At 30.0% G+C, this 13,294-nt stretch overlaps 1 protein-coding gene across 1 annotated transcript in view; it reads right to left on the bottom strand.

Annotated features, from left to right (window-relative positions):
• Nucleotides 1-13,294, bottom strand: part of LOC131853873 (RING finger protein nhl-1-like) — a 40,742-nt gene that overhangs the window by 4,501 nt on the left and 22,947 nt on the right. The window contains exons 3-7 of the mRNA XM_059204949.1: nt 3,379-3,574; nt 2,406-2,533; nt 1,891-2,171; nt 1,548-1,667; nt 493-708 (exon numbers count right to left, since the gene is read on the bottom strand). Coding sequence (XP_059060932.1) covers nt 493-708; nt 1,548-1,667; nt 1,891-2,171; nt 2,406-2,533; nt 3,379-3,554 — 921 coding nt within the window. The 5' untranslated portion in view covers nt 3,555-3,574. The remainder of the gene's footprint in view (nt 1-492; nt 709-1,547; nt 1,668-1,890; nt 2,172-2,405; nt 2,534-3,378; nt 3,575-13,294) is intronic.

Here is a 13,294-nt window from a genome sequence, read left to right as displayed (position 1 = left end):
GAGGCAATTATGATTAATTGATTAAAATTAAATATATATCATGTTACCTACTCTTGAAATCGTTTCCGATCGGTTATCATTGTAATTTCGACGTTTTGCACTCGTGAATTTGTAAACTACGTGCTTCCATATAATTGGTTCCAAACAAAAATAGATACATAATACTGTAATTGATTTATCACTCGGTAGTATTCGGTACTCTTACTTAACCTTTTATTAACGTTTGTATATTCATATAAATAGGTAACTTTTTAATGCAAACGTGATTAAAATTTTAACCCAATTCCTAATTTATAAGTTTTAATAGCGTACAAAATTGACTGCTATAATATGCGTTAGATTGACTAAAATCGTTTTTGAGAGTAAATACAAAAGTAAAAAATTTATTATCAAATTGAATATATATAGTCTACAGTAGATATTATGTGAGTATAAACAATAAGGAATGACACACAAAATAAAGAATATTAAGACATAAACTGTCCAACCTACCTTGTTAATATCGTTCCCAGTTTCTTTAGATGCTATAACTTGCGTCGCTACAGTTTTAGCTTCGTCCAATGAGGTATTTAGAGCTAATGCAGAGAGATCACCTGATTTCTGTAGCTCTGTAAGTTCTTTAACTAGTTTTCCTTTAGATTCTATTATGGCATTTATTTTCTCGTCAGCTGTTGTTTCGATCTGTGTTGTTATATGTTCACAACGATCCTACGGAATAAATTTAGTTGTATTATTATATTAGGTATTAAAACACATTATAAGTCCATTAAATAGGTATCACGTTAATATGGATTTTATTTTGGCAGTTGATAAGAAGGAAAAAAGTAGTGTACAGTCAGTACAGATAAGTATCTACTTGTAATTATGTATTGCTAAAGACTATATCAGCTCGTTATTTTGTGAATTTATATATACAATTAGTTCAGCCTTTTTAACTATATATGTAGTAGTTCGTTTAAGGTTCAAAAACAAATGGATGACGCTGGTTTCTTGGTACCATTTAGTATTAGCCATATGTAGGTATAGGGAAAGCACTGATGTAAACGTTCTGGAATATTGTCTACATATATATATAGTGTACATGATGTTGTATCTATGTCTATAGAAAACGGTTACCACGTGCCCACCAACTGTTTGCCATACCAATTTTGTTAAAAAATAATACAGTAAATAATTTTTAAACAGGGACGAAGCAATATCTAATTACACAATCTTGGCAAAAAAAACTTATAAAGAAAAACATATGTTACGTTTTACTTATTATAATATTCAGGCGGCATTGATGACATTGTGCTTTCATGACTTACAATCATCATCATTTTCATTACATAGTATAAAACAAAGTCACTGTCGCTGTCTGTTCCTATATACATAGGGACATACAGCGACAGCTTAAATTTTAAAAAATACGCAAAGGATTTTGAAGCAATTTTTTTTTAATAGGTAGTGTGATTCTAGAGGATGGTTTATATATAATACATGTACACCCGTGCAAAGCCGCTGCGAGTAGCAAGTATTGTTACAAATATAAAATATTTAGTACATACCTTGAAGTGTTCAATTTTGTGCTTCAGGCGATTTGATGCTGTCTCTAGTTGTTTTAGAATGGATCCTACTTGTGTCTGCATATCGTCTAAGTGATTTGACCAGCACACGTGGCAAAAGTTCTGCAACATGTAACATAAGTACGTTTACTGGAAAATTTTAATTTATGATCTACATTGGTGATATAATTTTTGAAAATGTTAGAACTCTTCTGGTAGCTATGCAGGTACTAAGGCATAAACGTCGTAAAAGTTTTGTTTTCCACGTTGTTACGATTCATGTTATTTGTTTTTTACTTAAGTTTTAAAGGAATTCATATTGTTTATTCTATGCTATTTAACTTACCATTTTACAATGTTGACAATTAATTGTATCAGCATTATCGCACATTGTCTGACAGTGGAAGCATCTAACACCACCCGCAAATAAATCCACACTTTGATATGTAGCACTGCCATATGCCGGAGAGTGTGGTGGTGTTTCAGGTTTTTGCGGAGTTTTTGTTTTAATACCAATCAATTGAAGCAAAGAATCAATGTACAGATTGGATGGCAGTTCCTGGATAAAATTGGGGCCGGTTATATTAATCTTGGTCCTGCATACTGGACATTCGATCGTCGTGGCATCTGTAAACAGTTGAAAGAAATGTAATTATAATAATTTACTATCATCGTTTGCTTCACCAGAGATCTAGTCAGAAATATAAAGTAACACACAAATTTTATATGTTTTTGGTGTTAAAGAGCATTGAATTCACGACCTTCAGGATGTAGTAAATCTTGTAATTCTACGATGCTCTTGCTTAACTAGAAAAATAAGGTAAAATAAACAATGGTAATAATAGTTAATATAATTCATACCAGAAATGTAAACATCGAGACAGGCCATACATAATGTATGTTGGCAAGGCAGCATCTTGGCATTGTTGAGCGTCTCCAAACATAGAGGGCATTGTATCAAGTCTTTAATGCCGCCATATGAGATAGGCCTGTTTGACAATGTTTAAAACATTTATTAAATTACACATACATACACTATATTATATTATCAGATTTAGGACACTAACGTAGAAGTTATATTAAACTGATAGCATTTATGAATTCAGCCACTGTCTTCTAGAAGCCCTGAAAATATTTTTTAAGTGATTAACAAGTAAATTCTTGAAATTGAATATTCTAAATTTATTTTTAATCTGAATAATTATGACATTTAAAACAAACTATCCATATCCTAGAGACTAGAGACCTATCCTAGAGATACTTTCCCGTGTGATATATTAGTACATTTTTATTTAAATTTAAGTAAAGTTGCGGGTAATAAAATTTGTGTATGTATTTTTAAAATTTATAGGTATATAAAAATGATAACATACATAAAAGTAGCGGATGAAAAAATATATCTACTCGGTATAATCGGTGTATTCATTTAGGAACTATGATGCTAGAAGTAGATGAATAGACTCGTCAAAATGATAACACCATTAGTTAGTCAAAATCACGGGATCTTACCGCATTTTATATTTATTTGCTGAGTTCCCAATTTTTCGGCAGTGTTTCAACCACCAGTGTTTCTTTTTATGGGCATACATATGCGTCTACCTTCACACATCTTCGTTTGTTGCTACTACTGGAACTCGCTCGATATTTATCTCGCCAAACTGTATTCACAGTATCTTCACGTACTATTAATACACTTTTCAATCGCGTTTTATGTTTTTGTTTAATTAAGATTACGATAAAAGTAACAAACATCTATCCATACTCACAAAACTAATATTTGTTACGATAACTGTTTTTGATTTATTGCCACTTCTAGTATGTTAACTTCTCTTACCTGGTTGACTTGGAGTCTAAGGATTTTGACGCTCTTCGCATCGCCACAGATGATCTGAGTTGTGGGGTATCTATTTGTATTGATGGAGTCCTGGTTGCACTCTCATCCACAGATTTTTGACTGGTCCAAAGTTTTAAATTAAAGAATGATGGTTTTTTCTTCAGTTTTTCTGCCATCTTACGTCATTTGTAACTACCTGTATCGATGACAATAAAATACTGATTAATTATTTTGTTGCATTGAGCGTGCTGATAATCTAATCGTAATTGACAAACTTGACGTATTTTAGTCTTATCTTTCACATTATTTTAATTTATATACCTATATATAATGTTGATAATATTTCTTGTAACATATTATGTACATATGTCAATATCAATCCCAAATAAATTTGTGTCATAGTACCTATATTTTATTACATTTGAGCATTGAAAAATGCTTGTCTTGAATGTAATATTAATTGGGGTCGAATTTATAAACCCTATAATATAATAAATTTAACAATATTTTTAGTACAATTTTATTATTATACGTCAATTCAAGACAATAATTATAGAGATAGAGCTAATTTCTCGTATACATCAAGATTTTTATTAAATGTAGTAAGTAGCTACGTGTCCGTGTCAGAAAAGATTAGAGCAACCTTAATTATTTTGAAGCATTGCAGCGTAAACGATAGGTACCTACAGAGTCTCAAAAAATGAATAGGTTTAACAAACCAAAAAATAAAGACGTTTAATATTGAGTTACTTGAGTGAAGCAACTGCTTTGTAAATAATATAATAAATGCGAAAGTGTGTGTGTGTTGTATTTATTTTCTGTTTGTTACTTTTAAGACCAAACATTTGAACTTTAATTTGACATGACGAAGTATAGTATAAGCACAGATAATATAATATTGTATAAGTATAAGTTATATTGCGAAGTATTTTATCTCCAAAAACAAAGTAAGAAATAGACAGACAGATACATTTTCATATTTACAATATTAAATATTAGTATGTATTGTCATAATTCACATAGCTATGAACATAATCTTTAGTTATTTTCCTCAGTATAAATATTGTCGTTAAATTCATTAAAATCTTGTCCGATTGATAAAATAGGTTAAGGTCTCCGAGACAAAATTGTTTGTATTCGTATAGTTGGAGAAAGTTATCAAGGATAAGTGGGCTTTGAGGCTGCCATATTTTAGGGGCTGTCATTGTAACGGTAAAAGCAGGTGAAGAAATATGCATTGCTCGCCCGTGATGCGCCTCGCCAATTTTTCTTATTACCTTCAAGAAATCGAGGTACACGATGATTTAGGATATGAGTAAAATAACTTACAATATTGCTTAAATTACTACTTGCCTAAGGTGGGCAACAATTTTAGAGGTATTCATACAGATCCGTATACGGCCGCCGCGCCGGTCCGTTAGTGATCATCAAGGATATAGAAAAATTGAGAAAGTTTGTGTGAAAAAAATGTATCTATACATTTGTATAATCCTTTTAAAATAGCTTAGTAACTTCACGACTTGTTTGACACATTATCCGTGACGACGTTTTATAATATTTACTTAAGCCCCATTCCGGCTTAGCCCGGGAAACTGTGTACGTTTTATATATACACGTAATATAATATAATCCATGGCATTCCGGAATAATGTACCTTTCACACAATAGAATTTTTTTTTTAATTGTGTAGTGGTTTCGACATGAAATGAATGGCTGAAATGGATGAGATAGAGATACATACGCAGACCACTTTATATGAAGTCTATCGCCATAGATATGTACAATATTATGGTTTGTGTGATTTCCTTTCGTATTTAATAATAATTATAATAAAACGACATAAATATGTACCGTTTTCCAAGATATGTGAAAATACAGGTAACGAATAGTATCTACGAAATTCTGTTGGATGTTACATTGGATATACTGATATTGTGATCATTCAGAAGTCGCAAGTTCCGGAATTAGTAATACTGAATGGAGCAAGAGTTTATATTAGTACGGTAAGATTACATCTTTCTTCTTTTTATAAATTAATATATCCGTATATACCTATTGTTCTATGAATGTTTGATGATGCCAATTTTGTGCTACGGAACCGTCTATGTACAAAACAAAAAACATGACTCACAAAACGTATGAAATGATAGTAAGAATGTAATGATATTTTATCTACTGGGCACTGAGCAATAGAGTCAGCAAACTGGTTCTAAAACATACATTTTTAAGTAGGATTTTGCTGTTTGATAGTTGTTTTCTAGTCATTCAATGTATATTAGTTTTATAAAGCATGAGTGGCGAAAAAATGCCATTGAAATAAATAATATATACCACACGCTTTACTATTGAATTTATAATATAGATAATTATCAACTGAACTTAGTTTTGTTTACAAATAATAATAATAATCTTCATTAAAATTAAATTGGAATGTCCAATAAGTTATTCGGTTACTGATCATAATAAGTTTATCTAAACCTAACTAATAAGGCGCTAATCAAACACTGCAACATCTTATTAATTAAAATTTATTTTATTTTTTGTATATTTAAATTACATTTAGTCCTAACAAACTGACAGACGTTCGGATGCTTTTGTCTATTGTAAAATATGGAATCTGTCATCTAGTAAATTGCTACACTTTTTAAATAGAGTCCATGTGTGTATTGTTAATTTATAGTATTATATGCATGTGAAATTATAAATATATAAATATTATGCATACCTAAATGTGAAAGTGGATTTGTATGTTTGTTGCGTCTTAACAGTTTAACTAATCATTATGAAATTTTGGCACATTTTAGGATGTAAGTATATATAAGCTACATATTATATAGGTAATAATATTACAGCCTTTCATCCTGTTCAATCATGGTTATGCGAACAAAGTCGCGGGGAAGCTATCATGTAAGAAAAAATAAATTCGCAAGTAATAATCCGATACTTAGAGTCATATGATGTATTAGATTATTACGAATTAATAATTACTTAATTTAGTCAAAATTTACAATATATACTTACATTGATAACTGTACAATATACATAAAAAATGGATGAAGATATAAAGACAACTTTCTATTCTTGTTAAATTGATCCTTTAAGAATTGGACTCATCAAAAACAACAAGTTGTTAAAAACAAGTGAACGTAGTCATATGAAGTAGTAATGCCATTAGCGGTATGTTTATACAAACGGCATTTCAGTACCAGTATATAACGCGTTTTGTACATTGTTTGAATATATAATGGTGTTTAGGATAATAGTTTGCCTAAATCTCGTAAACTTTGTCAGTAATTGGTATAGGTATACTAGATTTAGAGAAGCATAGTAGTAACAAAATCAACTACAATTCTTTGTTAATTCTGTACCTATTCTTTTGTTTTTGGTGACAAAAATATATTACAAAATACTAATTATATTATTGTGCCACAAAAGAGGACTTTGGTCGTAACAAAATTAGTAAGTATTGGAAAAAAATAAGTCAACATTAAACAAGTAACAAAAAAACAAAACCAAAACATTTCCATAATTATTGCAATGGAGTACTTTATTGACATTGAAGTAGCTGAAAATGAGGAAATAGTTGAAAGATTTCCAATCCGACATGAGGGCAGATAGTAACAGGTTGCGACATCTTTGCCCTAGGTCTAGGTCTATCAGGTTTAACCAGCTTATGTTCAGACTGGTTCTAATAAGCTCAAGGTTCTTTAAACTATTGACACTATTTATTTTCAGGTTAATAGGGTTTACTATTCAATGTTATTCATTAACAATTTTCCCATTAGCTCAATTACAGGTAAGATAAAATAAAATATTTGCGCATAGGTTAAAATTTAATATGCATGAGCACACAAATAATTAGAAGATTCAGTAGATTTAATTAGATTACATTAATTACCAGATTAAAAATATTTAGCCTTATGATCTTATGATCTATGTGACATCAGATCATAAGGCTAAATGTTTTTAATACTGTATCCATAATGATGCTAGTATCTGTCTATATGTTTATTTATTTTCACGAAGCTCTAAAACGATTATATCAAAATATGTTTTAAGGTAGTAGTCAAATATAAAATTTCTAATAATTTTAGCTGTGAATAAACTAGATCACGTCAGCTTTCAAACAAAACTGCATCAATATCAGTCCATTCTTTTAGGAGCTACCATACAGACACACAGACAAACTAGTAACAGACACACTTTCGAATTTATAATTACATATTAGTATAGATTTAAAGTGCAGTACTAGTGTTATAAACCAATGTTACCAATGTTTGATAATGCAGTAACTCTCTTACTAATACTTATATATTACTAGCTAACCCCGCAAACGTTATTTTGTTATATAAATTAAAATCGGTATTAAAAACAGGGGTTGGTGATAGAAGGGTGAAAATTGAGGATTCTATGTATTTTTAATGCCACAATATAAAAAAATAACTTACTAATACCAACATTAATTACCACTGATTAAATATTTCATCTTTAATATGGCAATAAACTAAAATATTAGTTATGTCTAGAAATAAAATACGAGCAAAGTCAAGAGCCAAATATAATATTTGTATAAAATTGGCAATTTAGCAAATCTGACAGTTTCATCTCTTCTAGGTATGTCCTATTACGTGATCTGACTTTATTTAATGTATTGTAAGGATATAATACGTTGAAAACAGTCACGACAATCTCCTTATCCACAATAATACGAATAAAAAAAGAAAAGAAAGCGAAAAGCCGAAAGTTTTTTATAAAACACAGTTCTTCTCAAGTGAAGGTACCAACTGAATTTTGCAATAAATAAAAAACAGTAATTAAAATTGACATGCGTTATGTAGTCCAAAATATTCTAAATGTACACCTACACATTACTTAAATAAAATATAATAAATACCATTAACACATATATGGATAATGCAAATAAAACATATTCTATCTGCCTGATAAAATATATTTTATTTGCATTATACAAATATGTAAAGAATATAGGTACATTTAAATTGAAAGAGTTATTAAAGCTGAAAGTGTAATACAAATTGCAAAATGTACTGTTTTTTCCGCATTTAAGCAGATTGCGTGTAGAGCTAATAATAATATCGGCTGCTTATAAAAGTAGCTAGTCAAGTTCCTCCCAATTTTTTTATGTAATTTGGATAACAAAATAGTTGACAGCCCATCTGACGGTAAGTGATAAGTCGCCTATATACATGAACAGCACTATGGGCATAAAGTTATTATAGGATGGCACTAAATCATTCCCATTCCGAAGGACTCATAATTTCACATCTTATACGTTCTTTCATGTCTTATGTTACCCTTCACCCGAAACATAGTTTACAAAGCAAGCTACTTGGCGGCTAAAATGGTTAAAACAGAGGTACCATAGACGACGACATCTGACTACTTATATATAATCAACCTTGATGAAATACTAGAGCAAAATATAGTTCTTAACCTACTATGAAAAATTATTGAATAACGACACGACTACGGAAAGTGTACGACAGATCAACATGCGAATGATTAAAAAAATGTGAGTATGAAATTAGATCATTTATCGCACCATGACGAACTCATTGGGAATTAAAAACAATGGTTTACACAATGGTAGCGGTCACTACTCGAGTGTTTCCTTCCATACCGGTTATCAGTTCTATAATAAATCAGCTTTAGAATTATTAATCTTATATATAAAATTCTCGTGTCATGTTAGTTAGCATACTTCTCCGAGCTTGAACAACTTTTATGAAATTTTATATGCATATTCAGTAGGACAGAAATAATAACTAGTAAGTAAAAATAACTAGTATCTATTTTTCATACCCCTAAGTGATAAGGGTTTTTTACTCCTAACATATTTTTTTAATTTATAAACAAAAGTTTTTATTTTATAATGTGACCTTAAAAATACGTATAATCTTAAATTTTCACCCTTCTACTCCGATTTTTTAATAGCGATTTTAATTTATTTGGCAAAACAACCGGTTTTGTTTGCCGGGACAGCTAGTAACTAAATACATATATGGTATGTAAAATAATGAATGTAAATTTTCATACAATTTCTACAACAGTTTATTATGGCCTTATATATTTTTTTCTATGTACAGGATAACTGTTGAGAGAATCGATATCGTATAAAATAAAAATCGCATCAGTATTGTTACTAAATATGCGAAACTTGAAGTAAAATTTATCAATACATTATAAATATCTTATTAATTATAGTAATGAATAGCGTATAATATAATACACTCGACATGCAGATAGGTATAAATTAACTGTTCTGTAACAGTTTTTTTTCACGTTCTAGAGTCTGCATTCATTGAATTCCAACGGTTTTAAGTCTTAGTTGATACCGTTAATGTTTGACGAAAGATCTAACATTCTAAAATAAATATAATAATTATGTATCTATAATTGTTTGAATTATTAAATAATTTAGTTTTATTGGTATTAAAAAAATATATTATATAGTGATTTTGTTATATTACAATCAATATATATATATTTTGCGTATAGAAATCACACATCTTATTTCAATTTTATGTATCTGCTATGACTACACTACTCGAGAGTATTTTACATAATCTATAGTAACATCGCGACTAAGTAGGTTTAAAGACAAATGCTGGACATATTGGCGGTATATATTGGCTAGAAGTATTAAAATGCGACCTAGAGTGCGCCAGATATAATAACGTTAGTAAAATTAATTTGTTTTTCTTGAATTTTTGTATTAATATATGATTAAGGTTTAATTAAATAAATAAATTTAAGCCGCTTGCTTTGCATAATCTGTATTTCTTTTTTTTATGGGTAAGACACACTAGTTCTATTACCGGATACGAAGTCAACGTTACAATGTTATCTTAATAAAACAAAATAACATACATTCATTAAGTAACGTTACAATCCTCAGGAATATGAAAGTTACAATCAAAAGTGTCATAGTCAACATTTTTGATGCAATATTCATGGTGGAGTTCATGTGAAAAAGGAAGATAAACTACAGTAACAGCAGGATCTTAAAGTCCATTTGTAAATGTCACACATATTTTAGTAATTTTATACCCCTTCGCCATAGACACAACTGGTCGGTTGTAATTTATATATATACAAATGTCCCATACTATTTATTTATAAGTTATCATGAAAAAAGTAGGTTCCATTTAATGTTTTAAGGAAAAAGAAATAACAAACACATTAAGAACACACACACCGTTGTCAAACTGCATACAAATCTCAAGTTTCACCCTGGAAGTATGTGGGACAAATTAATTACCATGACAATGAAACAGTTAAATGCATTATTTATATTTGAGGGTTAACAGGCGCCGTCTGTGGTTCAGCTAAGTTTCTATGCGCTTTTGTTTAAATTAGAAACTCAACGTACATTGCATGTTGACATAAATCCGTAATCGATTCTTACCAATCACCATACGAAGGTGACGTTTCTTAACTATTTGTGCTTTACAAGTAATCTCATTTATAATTAATTTGGACACGAGGAATGGGAAATTAAAGGTCGATTGCTGATAATGTCAAATCTCCCACAGAAGCCTGAATTTGTTACGTTGGGATAACTCACTCGTCTTGATGGCCATCCTAACATCCTTCGCTGATAGCTCGACTGCGTATACCATCATTCATTATTTATCCATACTAATATTATAAATTCCAAAGTGTCTGTCTGTCTATCGGCTGTATCGATTATAATGAAATTTATTAAGACGATAGATTGTATCACGAGGACGAATTTTACGCTTTTTTATCTCAAAATAAGGAAACGGAGTCGCAGCTTGTAATAAATAAAAACAAGTGAGATAAATAAGTAGTACCTATTTTCGCAGTAGTACGATGAGTAATGATGACTTATACTTGTATTTTAAACTCTAATACAGAAGTCGTAGAAATTATTATTATTCAAATTAATATAACTTATTTTTATGCACATTCCAGTGGCCATTGATGATGATTAAACAATACTACGGTATTTTACGTCCAATAGTGAAGAATCTGTGGTTGTAAACATGCACATAGCTGTAAATATCTGTACTACTTCATTGCTCATTTCCGATTTTTCGTACTTTTGGCAATGTATGCTATCATAAAAATGTAAAGTCGTTGTCTGTACATGAAATACACGAGAAAAACTGTTAATAGAGGAATTTATTTAATAGTAACATAAAACAAAATGTGTCCTGCGAGTAAAATGTATCCTATAAGCTCTTTTTACTAATGTATTGTGGTAAGCCTCACCTCGTCAAATATATCGTTTTTATTATTTCAATCAGTTTACAAACAAAAACTTATAACAGTTACGAATTCGCGGGCTTTGCTAGTATAATATTCTTTATTGCACTCTTAGTAACAGTAATAATACTAATTACGAGACAAAGTGAGCTAACGTGAACTTATCTCTAAATGAGATCTCTTCCAGTCAACCCAACACAGCGTTGATTAGCTAGTAGTGAGTGGGTAATAGAAGTAAAAATTGGAGGAACTGTCAAAAATTAACAGGTTTTAAAAAATATTTTTTAAATTGATGCATGCCAGTGAGACACTAAAATTAATGTGTAACGTGTAATCTATAGCAAGGCAGTATGGCCAATTCTCTTAGCCTGTCTGTGTCTGAATTAAAAACAAAAAATAAAACAACAATATGTTTAATTGGCAAGGTTGATTAAGTAATAAATATACAAATTGCATAAATACAAAGGTTCAAATCCTTTCAAATAATTACCTGTAATAGTTACCATTGTTTTTGATACGTTTAAGATATTACGAAATAATAAGTACTGGTACATCACGACATGTTCCGGCCCAGTTCTGTTACACAATCTTTATGAATGCATCTGATATACGGCGAATGATTTACATCAGCCACGTAACATCATTCCATAAAACTGTTGTTATGTTTTAAACTAGCTGTGCCCGTGACTTTAGTTACTACTAATTAGAACAATAAATAAGGCATTAACTTTTATATTTGAGAACCTATTGGAATGAAAGACATCACTGTTGCGGGAAACTTACTACATCAGTGAAAGCTGGACTCAAATTGGTGAAGGAGCTCTAATAGTTGAAAAAAGAAACAGACAAACAGGCAAAAAATCTAAAAACTATATTTTACTTAAGTAACAAAAGTACAATGTGATATTTTTTTATTTTTTCAAAACAATATGAATGGCGTGGTGTGACACTGATCGTTTGAGACTCTTTTTACGTATGTATGATCTATGGAGGGGGTACGGACAAAGATTTTCAAATTATGTCAAACAAACTTAAGCAATCAGTTCGAATTATTTTTTTCAATATGTTACTCCATATATTTGGCAATTCTGCAACTGATAAATTAAATTATTAAAATCCTTCCCCGCAATGGATTTGGCCTGAAGATATATAGAGTTAGTAATATCACAGTTAAGATAATGATATGAATGATGCATAGAAACATAATAATTCAATTTATGTTTACAAAACATCGAATTTAGCGTTTTTAATTGTGCTTGTTTTTGAATTTACTATTTATTTTGTTGTAGTGTGTTATTTAATTATTTGAGAATTTCAGGAATAGCTTCTATGGATGTTTTTGTAATAAGTAAATTAGAAAGAGTATCGGAATTCTTTTTCTCCATCTTTTCTAGGCTTTATATCGTTTAAACATGTTAAGCGATGGTTAATAGCACTACAGTTGGTCAACTGCATTCGCGATCAAGTATGTAGGTTGTTGTTCCATCAGTGTATAGTCTAAACTCACCAGTTTAATAATATATTGGATTATGTTATATTGAATATATGTAATGTCTGTTCTAATCCAATAAGAATAATCAGTATTCTTACGTATAGGTGGTCACTAAGAGTAACAAGATAAAACCTATAAATAATAAAATATTTTAATTATACTTTGTTTGGT

The sequence above is a fragment of the Achroia grisella genome, unplaced genomic scaffold, assembly GCF_030625045.1.
Source record: "Achroia grisella isolate CSIRO2021 unplaced genomic scaffold, CSIRO_AGI_Agris_v1 utg906, whole genome shotgun sequence".
In the NCBI taxonomy this organism is placed as follows: domain Eukaryota; kingdom Metazoa; phylum Arthropoda; class Insecta; order Lepidoptera; family Pyralidae; genus Achroia; species Achroia grisella.
This window is presented reverse-complemented; position numbering and strand designations above follow the sequence as displayed.